The following is a 25,974-nucleotide window of genomic DNA, read 5'->3' as shown; positions in this document are numbered from 1 at the left end:
CACTACCAGAGAGAGAGAGAGAGAGAGAGAGAGAGAGAGAGAGAGGGAGGGAGAGAGGGAGGGAGGGAGGGAGGGAGGGAGGGAGGGAAAGTAAGTAAGTACATGAAACACATTAAGGCATTAAGCCAAGTGAATTTTAACCTTTCTAATGTTTTACCCCCTGCCCTTTTGGTTTATTTTTAATTTTTAGTTTTTAAAGGTAGGGAATTTCTAGGGTTCCCAGGGTGACCACAAACTTGTGGAAGTGCCCTACAGGTGTTTCCCCCATTTTCAGGTTATGCAATTCTTTTTTTTTTCTTTATGTTGTCTCTAAGGCCCCATACCTAATTAAAAGATTTTCAAAATCACCTGAGTTTGAAAATCATTAGCTGGATCGTTTTATCTGTTATATGGACTTTTCATTAAGCATCATAAACATAAATTGTATTCTATCTAGACACTTGATGTAGGTTTTGATATTTAAACATGTTTTTCAAGTCATAAGTTTGAAACTAGATAGTTTAGAATATGCATATAAGTAAAGTTTAGGGCATGGCCTTATTTTAAAATGCATTTATGGAGCTGGGGACATGGCTAACCTACTAAGAGGTACCTGCCTGCAAAACTTGACAGCCCTGGTCAGATTCCCCAGTACCCATGTAAAACCAGGCACACGAAGTGACGCATATGTCTGGAGTTCATTTGCGCTGAGAGAGACCCTGGCATGCCCATGTTCGCTCTCAATTGTTTTTTAATGCATTTTTGCAAAATGACAGGGGGTTGGAGCTGTTACAAATTGGTCATTATGACCTATAGTCATTTCTGAAATGACTGAGGTACTAAATTCTAAGCTTTCAGTCCCTTGTCCATTCAGCTAATGAACTACTAGCCCACAGAACACACTATAACAAGAAAGCTTGCTATTGACACTTTTTTGTCTTTTACCTCAAATGTGGGAAATTTCTCAGCTATGAGAATATCAATGATATGCTGGGCGTGGTGGTGCATGCCTTTAATCCCAGCACTTGGGAGGCAGAGGTGAGTGTGAGGCCACTCTTGAGACTACAGTGATTTCCAGGTCAGCCTGAGCTAGAGTGAGACACCTACCTTGAAAAAAAAAGCAAAAAAACACAAAACAAAACCAACCAATGATGTATTTTCTTGTAGTTTCTTGCAGTAGGACTATGTAAACAGTGAGGACTGAGAGGTTTATTATTAATTTATCCTTTAAGTAGTTAAGCATCTCATCTCATAATTCCACCCACTGATGTTGAATGGTAATAGTATCTTGAAAACTGGTAATGTATTTGTAACTGGAAAAGTAAAATTTCTACAGTAAAATGTCTTGTTTTTTTCTTTATCCCAAGGGAAATCCATTATGTTGGGCGTTCTCCTTTAAGTAGGCCTCACAGAAACACATTTAACTTGTACAAGGGTAGTTCAAGAAGAAAGGCTTTTGTTAGAATAAGCCTAATTTCTCTTCTATGGCCACATTCCAATTTCAGATGATTTTAGTGGTCTGGAGTTGTGTGACTTCTGTGAATACTCCCATGAATCTGTCAAACCATAATTTGTACCATTATGACTGCAAAGAGGCCATGATAAGCTAGATTTCCTTCAGTCCATATGCAGAGGAAGGAAATGACATTTATTGCCCAAGATCACAGTGACAGATGGAATTCAAATGATGGTTTCTTCAAAGGCTAACTGGAGTTTTTTGTGTCTTATGAAATGTCAGTGGACTTAATTCTTTAACATCTGACCTTCTACGTTAAGACAAGACATATCATTGTGCAGAGACAAATTGTGTTCACCAAACTAGCCTAGCCTCCTAACAATAATGCCATAACAGAAACAAGATCTTCAGACCTTTAAAGCAGACTTAACTGAATGGTATACTGAGAGGCAGGCATTTAGCCTTGTCACTGATACTGCATAGCTAAAGGTAGGCTGGGTAGCCTGTGGTAAACAATGATCAGATCAGCATGCTACTGATAAGGCCTTCTGTACTCTGCTCCCTCTCTGCCATGGTGTGAGCTGTGCTTTTACACCCTTCCTATGACTGACTGAAAGAAGTAAATTAAGTCACCCCTCATTCCTGTCAGGGTTGTTCCACCAAGCTGTGTTATACACATGCTCGTGTGTTCTAAGGAAGGAGCATTAGCAGGAAGGGGGAACACGCAGGAAGAACATAACCAAGATGACTACCATTTAGCTTTGTTCCTGCCTGAATAAATAGTTGAGCCACTTTGAACATCATGTAAGAAGGAAGTTAGAAACAACTTTGGGAGAGACAAAGAACACAGATTTATTTTGAAGTAATGTCTGGAATCCTTATGTGTGCTGTCTCCAGAGGCTTTCTGAAAGCATGAATCTGAAACTCAGAAGGTGGATTGTAAAGAGTTCTGAAGTGGTTTAGAATATATCAACATTTAGGTGCCTTAAGACCATGTTGAAATTCCCTCATATAGGGTTTCACAACTTTCAGCTATTTTAAAACTTTTACTATACATTACCCATGGTCAAATATGTCCTATTTAACATTGCTCTTTAACTCACTTTCATACTTAAATAAGTGGACCTGAGAATAAAGATACAAGGCAGTTGACCATCTTCAGTGTAACTGCAGCCAGCAGCAGGCGAGTCTCAGGGACGGCTGGTGGCTGGACTTGCTCAGGGCACCTGCTCTTTTACTTCTCAACATAAATTTAGATACTTTATTGGTGTATTATTATAAGCTTTATTTGAGTTATAGAAAATGATATACTTTTATTTGCAACTTAATTACTACAAGTTACTGCAATTAAAAATAGTTTACAGCAATTCTTTGCATATATACTTTATATTTTATTAGACATGTATATAAGAAATACAAGCTCATCATTTATGAAGTTTAATAATAATCAGAAAATATTCTTTAAAGGAATTTTCTTACATTTGTAGCAAGGTATAAAGTTCTTAATTGCCAAGGTACTTGTATTAAGAGCACAAACCCAAGTCATGAAATAAAACTAAGCGTTATCTGTAGAAATGCCATGGAAGATGGGTGCATGCACTTACAGATTACTACTAGGCACTACCCTCTCGTCAGCTTCCTTGATCAACAACATAGAACAGCTCTTGCGTCCAGACGCTACCGCAGAAAGAGGACTAAGGCAACCTCGCGCAGAGGAGAAATGTGTGTAACGCACAGGAAATACACATTCCAGAAGTAAGGTCTGCAGTGAGAGTAACTTGATGTCTGAAAGGCTTGGAGCGTCTACTTGTAAATGAAAAAAACCCAAGTGTCATGAGACCTTGTTACAGAGTAGCTGACATCCAGATTCTTTCATGTTAACATGACCACATTTGTAGACGGGCAGACACTTCCTTGTTATGCAGCTTGACAGGTGGCTGTTGGACCTCTGTTCTCTAAACAGCCAACCATCCCCCTAATCCCTAGTTGAAAATGGATATATCCTAAATATGGAATGTTTAACATACATATTAGATTATTCAAATGACAGTCTTCAAAATTATCCATGTTTACCACATTGCATAGCTGAAAATTCATCTAACAAAGTGTTCTCTTTCAAGCAGAATTTTACTCCAAACTTCATTTTCCTTCTTTCATACTGTGTAGTGGATCCACAAGTTTATTGTGAACATGCATTAAACCTTAAAGGAAAAAAAAAGCACAATTCTAGTTGGATGTTAACTTTGAACCAGCTCATTTACCTTAGGAAAGATCTACAGGATTCAATATTTGGTTTCTACATTTTCTATTTAATTAATTTGAGGCAAGACCAACAGACTGGCCTTTTTTTTTTTTTTTTTTTCAATGCAAGAGAGGGGGAAGAGACAGAGAGAGTGTGTGTGCATGCGCCAGGGCCTCCAGCCACTGCAATCAAATTCCAGACATGTGTACCCTATTGTGCACATGTGCAACATTGCATGCTTGTGTCCCTATGTCTGGCTTACATGGGACCTGGAGAATTGAACACAGCTCCTTAGGCTTTGCAAGCAAGTGCCTTAACTGCTAAACCATCTCTCCAGCCCCTAAGTTTTTTTTTAAAATGCAAATAAAAGTGATTCAGGATGTTTAGTTACCTAACAAATATTCATAATTTTTCAATTTAGACCTAGAACATGGACACTTATTTAAGAAGCATAAAATTAGAAAGTTTTTATCTTGGAGAAAATCAGAATGACAGGATAGCAAATTTAAATATGATGTGGTTAATATATTTTAAATTAGATTAACAGTTTATGTTAGGTTTGCTTTTCTGACACTTCCTCTGTTAGGCTCCAGTGAGGCACTCAGAATGGGGACAGCTTCTATCTTCTGGTGTACTACATAGCCCGTAACTTAAATGAAGGTTTACAAACAGGTTGCAAGCTTAACCATAACACTGAGGGAGCTTTACTAAAATAATCCAAGGACCACTGTATTACCTGATGATTTGGATGGGAAATCGAGATTCCTAAGTAGATTTAAATTTCATATTTATTTGGTAAGCTTGAGAGTAGCAATAAGACTGCTAAATTTAAGTTCATTTGAATTTTTTTTGGTTTGTTTGTTTTTTGTCTTTCGGGGTAGGCTCTCACTATAGCCCAAGCTGATCTGGAATTCACTATATAATCTCAGGGTAGACTTGGAACTCATGGTGATCCTCCAATCTCTACCTCCCAAGTGCTGGGATTAAAGGTATGTGCCACCACACCTGGCTCTCATTTTAAATTTTATAATGGTATGCATGCTGGTGAATCATTTTAACCTGCAAATTATCTCAGTTACTCCTATGTCTTAATAAATAACTATTATATGTCTGAAGTAACTAAAATTCTGAAGAGATGTCTTAGATAGAATCATGAACTAAACACAAATTTTTATACTTGGGAAAACAATATTTTCTACATAATTAATAACTTCATAGATGTTGTGGGGAAAGGCACTTGTAATTTGTTTTTCTCAGAAAATTGGGCTATTGGATTCAGATGAAAGAGGCTAAGTGTCAGAAATAGCTAATTCTTATCAGGGAGACTGCCAACAGACATCTAAAATACAGACTGAGGAAGACCCAGGTAGATGATGTAGAAACAGCACTGCAGACTAAGTACTCCTGTAGGAAGAGGAATCTTTACATCAGGGAGAGAGGAATGAAGCTCACTGTCCACTGCAATTAAATGTGAGAGCATGCTGAGTTCTCACCAGCTAACTTCAGGGTTTAGTCAGCACCTGCAATGTCACAGGGCCCAGTGGGAAAGGGGGCAAAAAAGGTTAAGGCAGCTTTTGCCACATAAAGACTTAGACATTTTATTTGTGGATGGGTCATCTTGTAAGGGATAATTCTCCACTTGACATAATCCATCAATCATTTCCTAATACTCAAACATCAAAATACACCCAAAACATGAAAACGAACATTAAAATCGGGTTCTGAAAAAACTACATTGTATATAGCTTTTACACACAATAAAGGGTTGCTTTTAAACCAGAAACTATTCAGGTAGACAAGAGTTTACTATGATGTCACATAACAATGTTTGTGTTAATTTCAAGAAATTGTGTTTGTGATGTTCTGTGGAGGACTGTGTGGGAATGCATGGGCAAAATCTAATCACTTGGTTTTTTGTTCAAACCATCACTGAAATGCTCTCTCCTTCTATTTGTCAAATTACAAGAAGCCACAAACTAGTTTTTTACATGATAAAAATGAAAAAGATCAAACAGTCTAAGGAGATGTCTGAATTATAAAGCATCTGTTTAACTATAATTCCATTAAAATGTGGAACTACTTAGTTAAGATGCAGTGTATAAAATGTAACTGCAAATACACCAGAAAAGTATATTCATGTTCAAAGTGTTTTTTAAAAGTATGAGGTTAAGCCGGGTGTGGTGGTGCATGCCTTTAATCCCAACACTTGGGAGGCAGAGGTAGGAGGATTGCTGTGAGTTTGAGGCCACCTTGAGACTACATAGTTAATTCCAAGTCAGCCTGGGCTAGAGTGAGACCCTACCTCGAAAAACTAAAGAAAAATAAATAAATAAGGTTATTTTTAGTGCCTACCACACTTCATTCATCTGTATAACACCTTGAAGACTTTTGCCATATACATTTATATGACTGTAACTGGTTTTCTCTAAGGGAATTACTGTTAAGTCACTAAGAAAAATAACACCAAATAAGTTATGATATGACACCAACTTTAAGACACATCTCAATGTCAGGTTCATTGTGTCTTAGAAGCAAAAAAGTATGGTAATTTCCTTAACTTTATTTTACACAATGGCATTCATGAAATACAGGTTTGATTTGTTTACATTTTTCTAGTACCTATTAAGCACAGTTATTACAATAAAAGATTACCATTTACCCATGTAACAGAAGTATATACATTCTTGATCTGTCTCTATGACCAGCTACTTTTCAGCACCAGTCACATAAATGCAGCTGCTCTAAACAAGTACCTCTTTACACGGCTTACACATTTGACCTTGCTTATGGAGCTCAGTCCATCACAGAATAGAATCTTACACAGTTTTGTCAAAATGTCCCTTGCCTACCTCCTAAAGCACCCATGTCAAACCTCTGTATTTTTTCTACAGACAATGCAGCACCACAGTAGGGTTTAAGTATTCATAAACTAGACCACGAGGAAAAATAAAGTCAACATTCTGATGTCTGTGCAACAAAACTCCTGCTTAACTCAGCTGTTGTAGTAGTAGCTTTAATTGGGATGGACATTAAGAGGCTTACAAGTGGTAGGTAGGTGGAGACACATCTCAAACAAGGAGGGTTGAGGTGAGGCTGGAAAACATGAAAAACCCAGAAAGGATTTTGTATATTCAATATGTAAGTTGGACACTTACATCTTGGATTTTAAGACAATTATCAGGAAACAAAAAGCACTACATGAAACCCCTCTGAAAGCTATTACATAAAGTGAGAAACTGTATTCCTTGGGGGAGAGGAGAACCTGATTATTGTGTTAGCATGAAGCCAATCTTCAGTGGGCCACAGTGTGGGGCTGAATTCCAGTCATGTGTACTACAAGTATTTTGTACTTATGGTAAAATTCAGTGCTCACCTTTAAAGTACTTGACAGTTTTAACTCTTAGCTCTAAAGTAGCATCTTCATCACATACAAAAATAGTTCGTGGATGCTGCTGGAAAGCGGAGACAGTCCACATGTGATTGACACCTTCCTCAATTGCTTTGTACAGGGCAAAGGCCTTGTGTGCACCTGTTATGAGAATCATCACCTGAAATCCATGAGCATCATGTGTTAGTACATGCTCCACATCAGCAGGGAGCTCTCTAACGAGGTCTAAGTGAATATACCACAATAATGGGCAGTTCTTAGATGTACAAGGCACCTGGGAGAATAAAGAAAAAACAAGGGCTGCCTTGCAAAAATGATTCTTCAAAAAGGTTAAATAATCTGAGATGTTACCCAATTCTCTCATTTGGATAAAAATCCCCCAAACAACAGATTTCATAACTCATCTAAGGAAGCCCTGAGTTTGTTTCACTGAACAGGCATTATTATTTCACACACAAAAATATTTGAAGGATTAGGGGTCTATTAAACCCAAGCATTGCCTTTCAGGCACACATGACTGAGGTACTCAACAGAAAACCTGAACTCCTGGGTCTACCTCCCTAAGTCCAAAGAACAAATTCTGGAAAAATATACATGTGACTGTCATTATGAATCCTCATCTGTCAGCAGTAATTCATTTTCTTTTTCTTTTCAGTGTGTCACATGTTTATATGTTTATTCAGTTAATTAGTGTACAAAATAAGGGGCTTTGTTGGGACATTTACACTTCAGTCATATCCATCCCTGTCTGTCCTCATTCCCCTTTGGCCCCCTTCTTAGTCCCAAGAGTCATCTACTTTCATGACTTAAAAAAAAAATCTTGATCATATGAGAGAGAACATGCAATATTTATCTTTGAGTCTGGATTATTTTACTTAGACACTTTCTCATTACAATTATTAAAAAAGCAGTTACAGGATTAAAATGTAACAAGTTTTGTATGTGTATGATTACGTATTTTATAACAACTCTAAGAGAACGAAATGCATGATTAATAGATCAGGATAGCACATTTCTTTTTTTCATATCATAATTCAGTATTTGATTTTCAATGCAAAGCTAAAAATGACTAAATCAAAGTACATTCATGAATGTATTACCTATAATTAAAATCCTTTGTCTTTTAAAACAACTAGTTTGATATAACATTGTAGGCAAAAATTTAGTTAATAAATTTATAAATTAGTAAATTAGTTTGTTTGCTGGATATTATCAGCAAACTTTTGTCCAAAGACTAATGTATTTGAGTGAGAACCAAAATCCAAACCAGCTGTGTTTGCACACACAAATATACATTAGTGAGCCTACTTACTCCAGGTAGAATTCTAGCTTAGAATCAAAGCCTCTCAGGGAAGAACATGCAGACAATCTGGAAGATGTTCTTAGACCAGCTATGAAATATGTGTAATTTAATGTTCTTCAGTAAATGAAAATAATAAGTGTTGCATGGGAGATACCTTCCCAAGTTTAGCTTTGATGATTCAAGGGTTAACACTGAACTCAGCACTGTCCTGGAATTATATTATGCAACTCCAGGGGAATCTTGTACAGACAGCACGGCTATACAGCTCTGACAGAGTGATAGTAAAGAAAGAATACCAACCGAACTTAGCTGACTGGACAGAATGATGATCTATCTGTCTATCTGTCTGTCTCCACTCTTTTCCCAGGCTAACCTAGAAATTCACTATGTAGTCTCAGGCTGGCCTGAAACTCGCAGTGATCCTCCTACCTCTGCCTTCCCAGTGCTGAGATTAAAGGTATGTGCCATCATAGCCAGCCTAAACTGTAAGTATTTTTTAATAAATGAGGAAATTAAGGTTTGTAGAATTAACTAGTAGACTAACAGGTCTTAAGCTCCAAGCCTTTCCTACCACATCCTTAATATGCAAGGAATCGACAGACCCGTCAAATTTCTACTCAATGTGTACAATTTATGCAGTGTTGTACAATATATACAGAAAAGGCCATTTCAATTTAAAGTGAAAGCATATGCTTACACTGAAGCAAGAGGAAGGTATAGCAGCATCTTAATGTAGTGTTAACAGAAAGCAATTCAAGTACCACTTATGCTGGTAGCATTATCCCCATCATCACTCCCAAATACAAGCATCAAGGAAAAGATTGAAGAACATGAATTCTCACCTCTCTAGCATCCATCACTGTGCCCACACCAACAGTTAGAGCCATAGTTGGCACTTTTGATAAATCACCATCAAAATATTTAGCATTTGCCAAAATGGTGTCCATGGCTAGAGTTTTTAATCTTGTCCTTGATACTAAACTGGATCCTGGCTCATTGAAAGCAATATGGCCATCAGGACCTATTCCTTTCAAAAGAAATACACACATAAACGTGATATAAACAAAGTGACTCACATATAGTAAACACGTCTCACATTTCAATACAGTTGGAAAAGCAGATAAATAATCATAAACATACTTACCATGTTTAATTTTACATTTCCCAAATTTAAAATATCTGTCTTAGTATCTCATTCAAAAAGCATCCCCATGTTACACACAGTATGGACCAAGCATAACTGTAACAATGGCAGTAAAGTATGGCACTCACATGACACTACAGCTTATAAAGAACTTTCACAGGTGCCACCACCACAACAGACAGCATCTTATCAGTCTTGTGAGGCAGTGAGATGAAACATGGCCATCTCTCTCACCTCCAACAACTTGGGATAATGAAAAAGGAGACATGCTCAGGGAGCTCGTCTAAACCTGACTGCTCACTGAGTGTCTGTACTCACACTTTAATTTGCTTGGCTCTGCTAGTTTAGATGGGGGAAGTTAACTGGTGGTGCTCTTTGTACTTTTATTTCTTCACTTATAAGGTTATATAGATTGGACAAGATAATATGTAGGGCATTTAATGAAAGCTATTGGAAATCAATAGCATAACACCATAATCTAACACACACATCTCATACACACACACATTTGAAATGTAATTGAAACAAAAATTCCAGAAAACCATATTTAGCCTTATTGGAAAGCACACAAACTACTTTCTGTTACATCTCACTTCATTAATAGAGAGAAAAAAAAAAAAAAGCTGAAAGCTACTGCCTGTAAGATTTCATGCTTCATTAGTGATAACCATAGTCTGAAACACAGTGCTTTAAGGAGACCAACTGATACCTATTGTATTCTAGGATTTCTTCTAAAATTTAGTGAACATGGAATTTATTTGAAGAAAATAAAAGTAACTGTTCATAAAACCAAGAATCCGAGTAAATCAAAATTTGTATTTATCCTGGTAGTCAAATTTATGGCAACTTCAATAAAATCTAAAACCACAATTCTCTAATTCACCTTGATATGCAACATATTTATTTTCATTAAATAGTAGGTAGATAATTAAAATAAAATTCTAATAAAATTTTTCCAAGCTACAGCACAGTAAAATATGGCCATCTATAACCTAGTTTTGATGGGCTAAAAAACAAGAGAAATATTTGATGAATCAAATGCAGACTACCAAAACAATAATCTAGGGATTTTTAAGTTGGGGGACAAGCTTTTAACATGAAGTCTTACATGTGGTTAATATTTCACGCTTATTTTCACTATTAAGTGCATACTTGCTTATGAGGTTGTTTAATTATACTTCAATATTGCTGTCTGAATTTGGAAGCTATGTTCTTACACTTGGGCATATACTCAAATTTTTTATATGCATACTTCTCCTTACATGTGTAAAGAGGAAAGGATGGAGCCAGGAATTGGTAAACCCCAGAAATAAATCACAAGTTTTCTAAGATCAACATTAGTGTTCTTACAGGAGGTATGAGCCACAGAGAAGTATACTGCTAATCTGAAAGTATGGAGAAAGAACCAACACACTCACTCACTGGTCATAAGGACTGAAAAACTGAGATTCCAGAAGTAATTGTTTTCAATGGGGCTAATTCTTCCTCTGCCTTTAAGTGTAACTAAGGTATTCAGTGCCTCTATGAAAGAGCTCAAAAACTCACTGTCTGGAACACATGATTTCCCTTGTACACATATGTATAGTTCTGTGGGCAGAATGTACACTTCATGAGAGTAAGGGCTTCATGTTCTTTTCTATATCTTTACCGTTCAGAACAAGACGGTACACATCGGTGGTATTTGATAGGTATCAGTGAAGGAATGAAGGGATGCTTCTTGTGCACTGGCTGTCTCAGCAGTTCTCCGAGACTATACTTCTGCTCTACTCCTCACTTCAGGGAGGCTCAATGTCTCTGTCTGAAAGACAGGGGTCAGCAGGTGTGGCCTTGCCCTAGATGGCAGGAACTGCATCTTCATTTGGTAAGCAGAAGGGGAAGCCCAGAGCTGAGTGTGGGAGCCAGCAACAACGTAATCAGCCCTTGCTTCTGAGATCAGACATTCCCGACTTGTTCTGTATCCAAAGGATCAGAGTTTGGCTAGTCCATGAGGTGTAGTGTATTATGCCAGAATCATTCCAGTTAATTTACTTCCAGTCCTATTAGTCAGTCTGTTACTGGCAAATCAAACAATGTAACAACAACAAAAAAGTTCAAGTTTTCTCCACTGATTCCTTTTAACTGAATTTGAACAAAAATATATTATTTTTTCAGGTAAACATACTTAGATTGTATGTATGAAACCCCATGGCTGTGAGTCTTATTGCAGGGGCTAGGTTAGGAATTCCTTATATACCTTGCCTTTCCTCTCAATGTATTTCCCATCAGAGGATGAATGAGAACTATTCAGGGTATTTTCCTTTCTCTTTTCTACCAAAGGAAAGGAATACTGGCCCTACTTCCCTGGGGTAAACAAAGGCAAATTAACATTCTTGAGCTCTTCTAGTCCTATTTCCAATTCATAAGGGGGAAGGAAAAAAAAACTCTGGCTTGAATCCCAGCCTACATTCTCTATTCCAACTTTACCTTTAATAAAGCTGATATTTTGATCCCATTTGGCACAGTTCTTAGTGTTTTTATTAACCAAACCCTGGAACAAAAGAAGGTAAGTGGTAAGACCCAGATCCCAAGTCTCATCTTGAAAATTCCAAAAATTAAAAACCCAGATCAACAAATGCAAAGAATCCAACGAGATTCTTTCACAAGTACAGATCCAATAAACATGTTATCCCAAAAAGGGAAGCAAAATATAAGCTAACTCATCTCTCTTCTTGATCAGAGTAAGTTCATCCTTTGCATGGCACATACAAACCCTAGGTCAGACCTCAGACAAAACATTAATGGAAGACATAGGAACTTAAACATGTTTTCTTTTCATGGAGGGGAGGAAGGAAACAGCTAGAGTAACCTTAAGACTAATTGGTTAAAAATACAGTGACAGTAAGAGTCAGTGATAAACATGAGTGCTTATAGGTTACATTCTATTTGCTTTGAAAGAAGAATGAATGTTGGAGGAAAAGGACCAAAAACATTTAGTTGAACTGAGAAATGACTTAAAGCTCTAGGAAAAGATGAGTATGTACTAGAAATCTTAGATAAGAGACCTTGTAGCCTTAAGAAATACACTACATTATGAACACGTTCTGGAAATAGACAAAGGGATAAAATACAGAGGGTATTTATCAGCATTTCCTCCCAGTGAATTCTATTTCCTAACACCAAATCTACAAGGTACTTTTCACATGAATCCTTATCGTAAGTGAACAAATTAACAGGAAAAACAATGTCCACAAATGAAGACACTTTCCAAACAGCCATTTTTAAGAGTTAACCTCTAACATATAGCATGCTTTTTTGACATAAACATAGATGAGTAAAAATATTTCTTGATAAAACTAAGATATAAAGTTTAGGCATATTCCATTAATTTTATTTTAATATATAGTTTCAAAAATCTAAATAGGTGGTTAGGATACTGTTAAAACAATGTGAAACAGCTACTCCCTCAGCCTTAATATTGGTAATTTCAAAATCAGGCTATCTGTAGAAAACTGAAGTGTGAAATTGTTCCTCGGAATTACGAAAGGAAGATCAGCAAATTTTACAAAAGTCACCATATTCTAAACATTATCCAAGTGGTTTATTACGCGGTGTGGGAGGGCAGGCAAGTCCTTGCTGCAGCACACACGTGGGGTCTGACCACAACTCTGAGGTCAGTCCTCACCTTCCGCGTCTGGAAGCCACGTCTCCTTGTGTGCTGCTCCTTTCAACCATGTAGGAAATGCTCCTGTCTCTGTCTACCTTCTCACCTTAGGGACACAAAAGCTTTTGGCTTTTATATGGGGTCAAATGATCAAATTATATTCAAAGCAGATGAAATTTTATTTTGATCTGCAATATAATAAAACTATACAAGAAAATAAATAGCATTGGCTCTGCTACATATGGGTAAGAATTTCCTCAAAGATTTCAATCTAAATAGATTATAGACTTAATTCAATAGCCTGAAGGAAATCAAAAAACTAAGAACTAGTTGAGACTGTGCACTGAAGTGACATGTTACTACTGCATGCCACACTGCCTTAAGGACTTAACACACGCCACGACCAATTATCACAAACTCTGGAAAAGTCAGTAATAATACTGTTCACAACTGATTTAGTTACACTGAACTTCAAAGGCTGAAGTTGGATGAAGTCAATTTGTCCACAAGCAAGCAATCCACCTCAATCATACTTAAGTCATTTAAACCATGAATTAACCTCAACACAGCTCTGGTTTATGTACTGTTGAGCAGCTTTTTAAATAAGTTACATACAAGATATGTAAGTTAAAAATAATGTTTTTAATTGAATTGAATACTAAAGAATCAAAAAAAAAATAAGTTTGGCTTTACTGTAGTTAGTACTGAATTGTTCTGATGGCAATTAGCCAGCTGCCTCAGTTGCTTAGTATGGATAGTAGTTACCACAATGGAAGAAAGTACAGCCAATACACTATTCACACACACACACAAGCACACATGTATGTGCTTTTTAACTGTGGGACTAGACCAGTGAAATGGTCATTCCCTTTGGGATTAAGTCAGTTATGTAATTTACTCATCCTAAAGCTGATGTAAGAAAGTCTTTACATCATTTGTAACTGACTTTTCTCCATGAGCTACACAATTTGGTTACTTTAGATTTAATTCTGATTTTATAAGTAGATTGCACTGGAAGTTTAAAGACAAAGGTGTGGTCAACTGTAAACTTTAAAAGGTAATGAGAAGAGGTAAGGAACTGGTACCTATTTCTCGAGGCATAATTTAACCTCTTCTATGTTACAATTTTAAATTATTTTTGTTGAACATAAAATGGAAATCAGTATATGTCTATTTCTATAAGTGAGTTATTAGCAGACAGGAACAAATGATCATTACATTGTGCAATGGTAAGATTTTTTAAAATGCATTTTAAAGCACTTACTACAAATATAAGCAAACAAATGATGTCAAAATCATTTTACATACCTCCAACAAAGAGATCTATCCCTCCAGCTTCTTTTATTTTCTTTTCGAATGCATCACATTCTGCTTGTAAATCTGTAGCATTCCCATCAAGGATATGAGCATTATGAGGATCTATGTCAATATGCTTAAAAAAGTTATTCCACATATAAGAATGGTAGCTTTCAGGATGATTTCTTGGGAGTCCTAGATATGAAATTAATAATAAAATGTGCCTATTTCTAATAATCTTTCCAAACCATATTAAAAGTATTTTAATAGAGTACATGCTTATTCTATGCCCATTATATCATGTATGAAAAGAATTTATTTGCAAAATACACATAAAATATTTTTTATTTTATGAATGAGCAATTTTTTTATATGTTTGTTTTATGAAATATCATTTTGTGTGTACTAACAATGTATTTTGGTAAAACATTATCATTCTCATTTATACAAGTGTAAGTAATACACAACTTTTATAAAGTCACACAGTTCACAGAAGGTGTGGGACACAAACACAGGGAATATAATTCATGTCCTTAATCACCATACACATTTCCAACATAAAAAATGTTAAGTAGCTGCTCAGATAGAATGTTGGCCACGTTCCTCCACCACTCACTCTACATGTAAGTATACTGAATCATAATAGTATACCTATGTGTACACTCAATCATGATAGTATGATAACATTGAGTAATAATAGTTCCTAGCTGTCATTTACATTATGATTACAATATATTCTTCAATTTATGTTTAAACAAAAAGCCTCTTAAGCACCATAGTACATCCCAGCTAAGTAAGTTGACAATGCATTTTTAAAGCTTAATAATTACTACTATAAACAGTATTTAATTTGAAAACACTTACTAATTACTTTGACATCTATGTCATTTAACTTCTTCCACAATACTGTTTTTTAACAGTGTCTTAAAGAAAAGTGGCAGGGAGAATAAGAAAAGGATAAAGGATGTCAGAGAGAAGAAATAAAGGGAGAGGAAGAAAGAGAAGCAAAGAAATAATGTACAAGTTGTGATATCTAAAAGTTCCAAATTGGTAAGAGGTAGAGCTCAGGATGAATTCAGAGTTTGATACCTAGTCCTATATTCTTTCCATTAGACAGGATGTTATCCCCAAAATATGAATTTTTATATAAATTCCAAACTTTATCACAAATATACAAATCAGTTTAAACTACATTCATATTCAAAACAAAATTTAATAATATTTTACTAAAGATACAGTTTCTTCAAATATAACAGGTAACACATTCAAATAACATTCATATATTAAAATATACTTACCTACATATTCATCCATATTAAATGTCTTCACATATTTAAAAGAAAGGTTTCCACTTTTGTGATACTCTATTAGTTTTTTATAACATCCTAAAGGTGTACTTCCTAAAAAAGATAGAGATTCAATCTTCTGAAGTAACTGGCAAATGTATTTTAAAAAATTTATACCTAGCTAAACTAGTATGTTAATCATATTCTATATTTCTTTTTTTTTTTCTTTTTCTTTTTTTGGTTTTTCAAAGTAAGGTTTCACTCTAGCCCAGGCTGACCTGGAATTTACTATGTAGTCTCAGGGTGACTTCAAACTCATGGCAATCCTCCTACCTTTGCCTTCCAAGTGCTGGGCTTAAACGCATGCACCACCATGCCTGGCTAATATTCTATATTTCTAAGGCAACTAATTAATTAAATATGTAATCAGTTGTCAAACAAAGATTGAATTGACTTCTTCTGAAATATTAGTAAGCCAGAATTTGCTTAGTGAAGTTGGCAATTTAGCAATAAAAGCTAAATTTGGAAAATTAATTCTGCAGTTGTTCTGAATATTTGGAATTACTACTGCAAATTTTAAGACTCAACTCTTTTAGAATATACATTTGAATGATAAGAAAACAAACATCCTTCTTGTTGAAGAAATTGAATTCTAACATAAAGGTTACCTAAATAGTCGACTGTTGACCATCTGCCAACATCAAAGAGAAATCAAAGCTAAATTTACATACTGCCCCTGTCTTCAAAGTTGACTCTGAAGGTAATAAAGGATGGAGACAAACTTGAACCCAAGAGCCTTTTAACTTGAACCCTGTCTCTCATTTCTTTTTCAACCTCAGCATTTATACCTTCAGAGATATAAGTGAGTGACTAGACAGAAGGCCCAGCAGTTAAGGGCATTTGCTTGCAAGGATGTACATGAGAGAGGAAAGAGTCTATGTTTAAGATAGAAAGGATTTCTATGAAATCTTGTCATAAGACACTTAATGTGCATGTAGGACTTTATTGTTTTATATAGTGATTATTTTACACCATCCTATACCATCAGTTAATACTTAGCACGAGATTTGTTTACAGTCCTTCAAGTGGCACAGTAAAAAAATATAGCTACTTGTGAGTGCCCTCTCTCTTTTTTCTCTAAATTGACATCATCATTATTATTACTAATTGTAACTCCAAAGTGAAAGATGCACTCTCATAACATGAGATCTGACCCTCCCAGTCCTGACTGGTGTGGATACCTAGTCCACCCATCATAAAACAAAAGCCAAAAATACTACAAAACAAAATAGTCCCTTAGGTAGCATTTTGACTTTTTCTAGGGTAACAAAAAGAAAAAGGATTTGAGAAGACAGAATCGTAGAAGTGGCTATAAATTAACTGCCAAAAAGTTCATGAAAACTGATGAATAACAAGATTTCCTTAAGACTAGGCATATGTTAAACTACATATAATAATTTAAATGTCTAGTGATTAAATTTCCTATTTCTTTTTCAATTTCTAGAGTACATGAACATAAAAAAGTCTAAAAGATGGAGAAATTTACTTTCTCTTCTAAAAGCATAAATAAATCTGTCAGTCATTGGTAAAGAGTTTATGAACACCTGGATTTAATATGCTTTTTTAAAATGAGAAGCTGTCGTAAAGGTGAGGAAAATCAGATTAGCTTCCCATTTTTTTTTGTATGTATGCAAGTGTAGTGTGCATGCCTGAGGGCAAACATGTGTGCAAGTGCTTGTGTGCACCCATGTAGAGGATGCAGGTTAGTATCAGAAACCTTCCTTCCTCTACTGCTTCTCCATTTTAATTTCTGAGACAGGGTCTCTCACTCAAGTCAGAACTCACTGGTTTGGTGAGAGAAACTGGCCAGCAAGCCCCAGAGATCTGTGTCCACCTCCCCAGCACTGGGATTACAGGCATGCATCTCTGCACACAACTTTTCCATGGGTGCTAAGGATCCAAACTCAGGTCTTCATGTTGTGCAGCAAGAATTTCAGAAATCTCCCAACCCTAATACTTTTTCTAAATTTTAATTGGCATCACTAAAGAAAACAATGAAAGAATGGTACACAGTAAATGGATTAAAGAAATTTAATTTTAATAATTCCTTTGAAATAGCCATTCACTAACATTAGCCACATTCAGAAAGTGCCTTTTTATGATTCTAAGATTAAAGGACTTTTTATGAAAATTCACAATACATGGATAATCAAATACAAAACTACTATGACACAAAGAAAAGCACGAATAGCCTAAACAAATCTGGAGTGCTGTAATGAGTAAAAGAAAACAACTACAATGTTGTTTGATGGAGGAACTGTCTAAGAAGATGGCCTTTCAACTGAGTCTTGAAGAAGAGCTGGAATTCTAACAAGGATGTGGCAATCTCTAATTTAAAACAGGCAAAAGATGGGGAAGTGATCCATAAATTACATCTATAAGCCTACCATGTAGCTAGGCAATGTGCTGGCATTTTACACATTACCTCATAAAAATCTCAAAACTTTACAAAACTGACATGAGTCAAAAAGACTTAATAAGTGTTGGGGAGATTGTTCAGTGGTTAGCAGCACCTGCTTGCAACCCTACCAACTTGAGTTCAGTTCCCCAGCACTCATGTAAAGACGTCTATGGCAATGAAGGAAGATCAAAGAGAACCCAGAGGCTTGAGGACCAACTAGACTGGTCTATCCTGCAGCAAAGCCAGAGAACATGTCTCCAAAAGCAAAGGTGTGACATCCTGAGAGCACCAGGGCCTCTAGCCACTGCAAACAAACTCCAGATGTATGTGCCACCTTATGCATCTGGCTTACTTACATGGGTCCTGGGGAATCGAAACTTGGTCCTTAGGCCTCACGGGCATGTGATTTAACTGCTAAGTTAAGTTATCTCTCAGCCCCCAAATAAGTTTATTGTTTAAAAAAATTCTTTTTAAAAAGATTAAATAATTTTCAGAATACTAAGCAGCAGTGAAGATAGAAATTCAAATATAGACATGTATATTTCCAAAATTCATAGAACTAACATGCTAGTGACATGAATGAAAGAAAAATAGTCAGCAAGTTCACACTTGTTCTTTGAACTACAAGCAGTCCAACTTGCCTCTAACCCTGTTCAGAGGAGAAGAATGGTGAATGCTGTGGTCAGCTTTGTGCTGCTACAAACATCCAACCAGACACAGCTTATAGGAGAAAATAATTTATTTATTTCAGTCTTACAGAGTCCAGGGGAACAACATCAATGGCAGAAAGAGCTGGTTACTTCCACAGATCTAAGCAGAAAGAAAATGGAACAAGCAAACACCAACAGCAGCAAGCACAAACGACCAGAGCTCAAATTGCTCTGATCATACCTAGTAGGGGAGCACTCAGATCCACCCCCCCCCAAAAAAAAAACACACCTGAGGGCTGGACTGCAAGATCTGCCCCCAGTGAACCACACTCTCTAGCAGAAATCTGTCTGCTGGGGGCCAAAGTTGCAAGCTGAATTTAATAAAACACCTGAGTCTACTGGGGCATATATTGAAACTACCACATTCAAACTACCACAGTGAGCATATGGCTCAGAAGTAGACCAGGACCACAGCATGCAGACCTTTATGCTCACTTAAACAAACACACATGTGAACAACACATGCATGCCAAGACCTCGAGCCACTTCTCTTCCTCTCTTCCCCTCCTCCTCTACTCCCTGTCATGGGTACTACATGTGTACATGACTGAAGAGACAAGACAGACAAGAGGATTCCTCAGAAATTGTGCTTGGTGGCAGAATAATCAGACATGGTATGACTCACTGTAATCAGTTATGTATGTCCCAGTTTCAAAGGTGGGGGGGGAGAGATGTGGAAGGCAACACTGTCAATGATAACAAAGAATGAGAGTGTAAAAAGTCAATCAAGGTTCTTCAAACATCCTCTCTTGACAGACGTAGTACAAGGCAGCTATGCTACCACAAGAACACGTTGGCCTGTTAGCAGTGCCAATGGATGTGAGCACTGCTACTGTTCACCACTCTGTAGCCTTTCCATCCTGGAACTCAATACACTGTTGACTTCTCTATGGAACCTAAGTGCCCTTACTTCAGGCCAAGTTTACAGTCTGCAAACAAACAGAGAACCTGCATGCCCTACAGAGCTAAGAGTGCCACTGTGAGTGTGCAGACAGCTATGCCTCGTTCACTAAAAGCCCTGTGAGCTTCTTCCTCAAGTTAAGAGAAAAGGCAAAACAATAAGCCAAAGCATTTCATAACTATAGTTTTTATATAGTTAGACTGTATGGAAGAGATACCAAAAGAAAACAGTCTATTTAAATAAAATACTTATAAGAAACTTAATTATAAAGTAGTCACACTTACAGTATCTGAAGCATTTTCACTATTACTTTGGTTTTATATGCAGGTAAACCAAAGCTCAAGAGATACAGAATTAATGCCTTGAGATCACTAAAATGCAGTTCTGATTATAGCTGTAATAAGTTTTGCAAATGTAAAGGTTAACAAAATCAAATGAAGTAGCTGAAAAGATTAAGAGCAAATGATGCTACCTAGTTTTAACTTTCTTTTTCTTTAGTAACACTTTAATTAGGACTTAGGTTTAATTCCATGAGGAACAGACACTAATCTTTAAGCTGAAATTAAGAAGCAACAGTACACAACCTGCACACCTCTTATTACTATTAGTAAAAAAGCAAAGTTACTAAAAAAAAAATCATATGAATAATGAAGGAAAGGCCTCTAGGGGATTAAAGAAGAACAGTAGTAATAGAAAAATACTGTGACCACCATTTAAACTGAGATTACTTTTACTTCATTTTGTAGTAGTAGGAGAAATACAAGTTTAATACAAGCAAGTAAAAACAATATATAGATACTACAGTGTATCTATTTCTGGTTTTATATACTAAATTTTCAGTCAGTGGTATGAAAAAGAATGCAAAGTATTTTACTAAAAAACCTCTACTAATTCCACATCCTAGATAACCTAAGTGTCTAAAAGAAAAACAGCGGTGTATTACCTGTGGGTAAGCCCAGTGTGAAGTACCTGTCCTGTCCAGGTCTGAACTGGATGATACGATTACAGATGTATTTGGCTGCCCACTCGCTGGCCAAGTCATAGTTATCAAGAATTACAAGCCTCATTGTGATGATGCGTTCAGCAAAGATTTGAACCTGTGAAAATTCCATTGTTGAGAACTTACGTTCCTTTCAGACACACAGAGTGAGAGATACTGATAGTTCAAGACAGGTCATTACCAAGGAAGAATATGCACATAAAAATATCCATACTTGTGAAACACTATTATGTAATATGTGTACTGTTTTGAGCAGACCCCACAAGGGAGACAATGGATTGTGTCATTTAAATGCACACATAAAGCCTTACAACAATCTTATGAAGTAAATACAACACCCAGCTCTAGATTTGAAAATGAGTCACACAGTTCATCTAAGGACATGCAGGAACAAAGAAGAATTAAAACTGATGTAGTTTTATTAAACTACAACAAACTACATTGCACACAAGGGTGTACATGTATTTGTGTATACTCTTTCAATATGAAAGACCCTGAAGAAATTAATTATGTATTTATTAATTGCCAGTTAACTGTGGTAATGATTACTCAACAACTTCCATTTACAAAAACTCCAAATTCTTTCTATATGTAAAATAATAAATTTTCCTTTATGTTAAAGTTTAAATCCCATCACTTAGAAATAATTTTCATCACATACATACATACATACATACACATATACACATACACACACATACACACACACACACACACACACACACACAGAGGGAGAAATAATTTTTTAAATATTAAGATCAAACTAAACATTTTTAATGAAAAATGAATTAAAAAGTAAAAATGTTAACTACAGCAACTGCTGGCTACTGGAATGAAAATTTACTCTAAGGTAAAGAAAATTTTATTATGTGACTACTAGAATGGGAGAAACAGAATTATCTACTACCATAGAATACTGAAAGGGAATTGTGGAATCATTTACTACTATAGAAGATATGGATGTGAGCATTCTTATACTAACTCGTACCTCCTGGCGTTAAGTAAGAAATGTTATCTTTTGGGATGGAAAGATAGCTTAGCAGTTAAGGCACTTGTCTGCAGAGCCTAAGTACATAAGTTCAATTTCCCAGAATCCATATAAGCCAGATGCACACGGTGGTGCATGAGTCTGGAGCTTGTTTGAAGTAGGTAGAGGCTCTGGTTGAAGCATTCTTTCTCTCATAAATAAATAAATATTTTAAAAGGAAATACTTTATATTTAAAACAGTATTTATAATATTTACACAATATATATTATAATCAAAATTCTCAAACTTTAATTTTTAGTTTTATATTTAAAAGGTTCAACCAACAATAAATCCTCTTATGGCATGGTTCCAGCATTTAGAATTCTGTATGTTCATGCTTGACACATTGTACTAAGCCCAGTGTTTTAAATCAATGGAGACAGCAAGTCTTGTGAGCACATGGATACCAAATGATGTGCTTGAAAAATATGTTTTAGAATTATAACCCAACGATACAGTTATCATCATCATAATCTAGAATTCTGGTTGAATAACAACCACCACCAAAAAAACAGCAAACCATCCAGTCCTTCCCTCACATGCTGATTCATTTCAGATGTGCATCCCTGTGAGGGAAGGCATGAGCAACACCAGTCTCCCAACTTCAAAGATGGGTGGGAAGAACTTGGACACCAATGAAGTTGCACAGCTAGTTAGTGGAGTCCCCCACATGGGCCCCCTCCCCGTGCAAGATCTAAAGTCGGCATCTGTCCCTAGCATTGGCAGAGCAGCAGACTAGAGAGGTATGTGATGTCCAGGGGGGCAGGGGAGTCTGCATCCTGGAGAGGTGTGTGATGTCCAGGGGGACAGGGGAGTCTGCATCCCGGAGAGGTGGGTGAGGTCCAGGGCGACAGGGAGTCTGCATCCTGGAGAGGTGTGTGATGTCCAGGGGGACAGGGGAGTCTGCATCCTGGAGAGGTGTGTGATGTCTAAGGGGACAGGGGAGTCTGCATCCTGGAGAGGTGTGTGATATCCAGGGGGACAGACAGTCTGCATCCTGGAGAGGTATGTGATATCCAGGGGGACAGAGAGTCTGCATACTGGAGAGGTGTGTGATATCCAGGGGGACAGGGGAGTCTGCATCCTGGAGAGGTGTGTGATATCCAGGGGGACAGGGGAGTGTGTATCCTGGAGAAGTGTGTGACGTCCAGGGGGACAGGGAGTCTGCATCCTGGAGAGGTGTGTGATGTCCAGGGGGACAGGGAGTCTGCATCCTGGAGAGGTGTGTGATGTCCAGGGATACAGGGGGGTCTGTATCCTGGAGAGGTGTGTGATGTCCAGGGATACAGGGGGGTCTGTATCCTGGAGAGGTATATGATATCCGGGGGGGCAGGGGAGTCTGCATCCTGGAGAGGTGGGTGAGGTCCAGGGGGACAGGGGAGTCTGCATCCCGGAGAGGTGGGTGAGGTCCAGGGTAGCAGGCGCGTTTACATCCTGGAAAGGCATGTGACGTCCACAGGAAGAGCGGGCTGCGGAGCCCTCAGGAGCTAGGACACCCGCCGTCTCGCACAAGCGCGGGGCAGGTTTCCGGGGAGAAGCCCGAGGGTGGGGATGGAGGCGAGCGGCGAACGCCCACCCTGCCGCGCCCCACCCCTCGCCCCCGGCGGCATCACCGCCGCAGGTCCCGCCCGGCCAGCTCCCCTGAACTCACCCGCACAGCCACGGGCGCCTGCGACGTCGGAACGGGGGAAGAAGTCAGCGACGCCCGGGAACCCGCGGGCGACCCCCGGCGGCCAGGCCGCGCGCAGACGCAGGAACCGGAAGCAGCCTGCCGCGGCCGGAAGTGCTCCCGTGATGCGTCGCGCTGCGCATGCGCGTCGCCTCCGGTGCGTGCCGTGTTGCGTGGGCGCGCCCCGTCTTCCACAGCTAGGAACCGCCTCGCTTCGTTGTGTCTTTCCTTGAAGGTGTCAAAAGTTAAGTTGAAGTACATTGTCTTGCATTTGCCCCATTTCGCTAGGGCGTTATAGTCCTGGTGAACCTTACGGTAGGACTCTTAATGTCTACAAAGTTCTTTAACAACAGTGTAAGCCCATCGGTCACTTTTCACCTAATGCTCGCTTGTTTTGCAAACACAGTTACCACTTTGGATGCTAAGAGCCCCTAGAATTTTAAGTTTACCAGCATGTGATGAGGGATTGACTTAAGACTCTGTCTTCCTGGAAACTAGAAAATTCAGATATACGTCCCACCACTAATTAATGACTCAATAGCAGTGTATATCATATTCTGATGAAGGGCAACGTTTCGTGTGGCTACTACTACAAAGTCATTTTTTTTTTGGTCCATATTTTCTCTACTAGTGATTTTTAATGGTTGCAGGGAATCTTTCTGAAACATGAAGGCTATTCTTGAAATACATTTTTTTTTCCTCGAGGGTTTTACTTTTCTTAGTGTTAAAGGCCCTAGGAAAAAAGAGCGAAGCTTTAGTAGTAGATTATTATCAGATATGCAATGAAAAAATGTTTTTCCCATTCTATAGTTTGTCTTTTTTTTTTAAGCAAAAAGCACTTTTCAACTTTGTGAAATAATGTAAAACCAGATGCACTAAATGGCACATACATGTAAAGTTCATTTGCAGTTATAAGAAGCCCATACTAATCCTCTGTATGCCTCTTTCTCTCTCTCTCTCTCTCTCTCTCTCTCTCTCTCTCTCTCTCAACTCAATGAAAAGCAAATAAAAAGTTTAAATTTTGTGAGCTCAATGGGAGGCGATATATTGTTATATATATGGAGGTTCTCAATAAAATCTTTAAAAACAAAGCCTCATACACACCTTTTTTACATGCAACTGGATTTCATTTACTAATATTTTGTTGAGGACGTTTTGGAGCTTTTAAATATATTTTTTAATATTTTATTTTTATTTAGTTGAGAAAGAGAGGGAGAGAGAGGCAACCACTACAAACGAACTCCAGACACATGTACCACCTTGTGCATCTGGCTTAAATGGATCATGGGGAGTTGAACCTGGGTCCTTTGGCTTTGCAGGCAAGCACCTTAACCACTAAGCAATCTCTCCAGCCCTATAATTTTTTATATTTTGTATATTTCTAATATCATTGAGTGTTTTGTGTCAAGGTAATGTTAGCCCCATAGAATGAGTTAAGAAGTACACTCCTCATTCCTAAGGTGTTTTTTTTTTTTTAACTGAAAAGACTCACAGTTAATTTTTTCTAGGACATTCCAATGGAATATATAGCACTCAATATGTTTTCAAAAATATTTATTTATTTATTTGCAAGCAGAGAAAGAAGCTAGATATACAGAGGACAGGAACACCAGAGTCTCCCACTGTGCAACTTCAGATGTATGTACCAATATGAACATCTGGATTTACATGAGTGCTGGGGAATTGAACCCTTGTCATTAGGCTTTGCAGACAAGTGTCTTAACCACTGAGCCATCCCACCAGCCCCACCTCAACATTTTTTGTTGTAAGTTTTTTTTTTTTAATTTTTGTTGTTCATTTTTATTTAGTTATTTGAGAGCGACAGACAGAGAGAGAAAGAGGCAGATAGAGAGAGAGAGAATGGGTGCGCCAGGGCCTCCAGCCACTGCACTCCCTTGTGCATCTGGCTAACATGGGTCCTGGGGAATCGAGCCTCAAGCCGGGGTCCTTAGGCTTCTTAGGAAAGCGCTTAACCACTAAGCCATCTCTTTAGCCCTTGTTGTAAGGTTTTTTTTTAATAGCTAGTTAAATTTCTTTAATTCTTAAGGTTATCTGTATATTTTAGTGTATACATCAAGATCCTTGGATCATGCCTTAAGTCTCCATAGGCAAGGCATACTGTCCAGGGTTCCTAAGGGTTTGGTAAAGGATTCATTCACAACTTTAGTGAAGGATTTCAGTGTACTGTCAGTTGAGGCAAAAGGACATTCTTCAGGAATGTATGTTTTCTCATCATTGATCAGGTATTGTGGCTCACATCTGTAATCCAAGAACTCAGGAGCCTGAAGCTTGGGAATTGACACAACTTCAAGGATAGTTTGGGCTACATGATAAGTCCTAGGGAAGCCTTGGCTAGAGTGATGCATATCAAAAAACACACACACACAAAATAACAACAAAGATGTCTTTTCATACAAATGTAGCCATATATATATATGTGTGTGTGTATATGTGTGTGTATATATGTATGT

At 37.5% G+C, this 25,974-nt stretch overlaps 1 protein-coding gene across 4 annotated transcripts; it reads right to left on the bottom strand.

Moving 5' to 3' along the window:
- Nucleotides 1–2,805: 2,805 nt before the first annotated feature.
- Nucleotides 2,806–23,592, bottom strand: Gnpda2 (glucosamine-6-phosphate deaminase 2). 4 transcript variants are annotated; one of them, XM_004658678.2, is made up of 7 exons: nucleotides 23,486–23,592; nucleotides 20,750–20,903; nucleotides 15,747–15,848; nucleotides 14,461–14,643; nucleotides 9,211–9,395; nucleotides 7,051–7,225; nucleotides 2,806–3,636 (listed from the first exon to the last, which is right to left on the bottom strand). In XM_004658678.2, exons 2-7 carry the CDS (start codon nucleotides 20,871–20,873, stop codon nucleotides 3,575–3,577), a joined length of 831 nt encoding a protein of 276 aa, XP_004658735.2. In that variant the 5' UTR covers nucleotides 20,874–20,903; nucleotides 23,486–23,592; the 3' UTR covers nucleotides 2,806–3,574. The 4 variants fall into 4 exon arrangements, with proteins under 4 accessions (XP_004658735.2, XP_044986249.1, XP_044986248.1 ...); XM_045130314.1 differs by having other exon boundaries at nucleotides 7,051–7,206; XM_045130313.1 differs by lacking the exon at nucleotides 2,806–3,636 and adding an exon at nucleotides 5,913–6,770.
- Between the last annotated feature and the right edge of the window lie 2,382 nt (nucleotides 23,593–25,974).

The sequence above is a fragment of the Jaculus jaculus genome, chromosome 11 (genome assembly GCF_020740685.1).
Source record: "Jaculus jaculus isolate mJacJac1 chromosome 11, mJacJac1.mat.Y.cur, whole genome shotgun sequence".
NCBI classification, from domain to species: domain Eukaryota; kingdom Metazoa; phylum Chordata; class Mammalia; order Rodentia; family Dipodidae; genus Jaculus; species Jaculus jaculus.
Note: the sequence above shows the minus strand (reverse complement) of the source record. Positions and strands in the feature narration are given on the sequence as shown.

Coding starts and splice junctions, on each gene's coding strand:
- Gnpda2 (XM_045130313.1), bottom strand. CDS start 20,873: ATGAGGCTTGTAATTCTTGATAACTATGACTTGGCCAGCGAGTGGGCA. Junction 14,644..15,746: donor TAATATGGATGAATATGTAG/GTAAGTATATTT, acceptor TTTCATATCTAG/GACTCCCAAGAAATCATCCT. Junction 7,226..9,210: donor CAGTGATGGATGCTAGAGAG/GTGAGAATTCAT, acceptor CATGGATTTCAG/GTGATGATTCTCATAACAGG.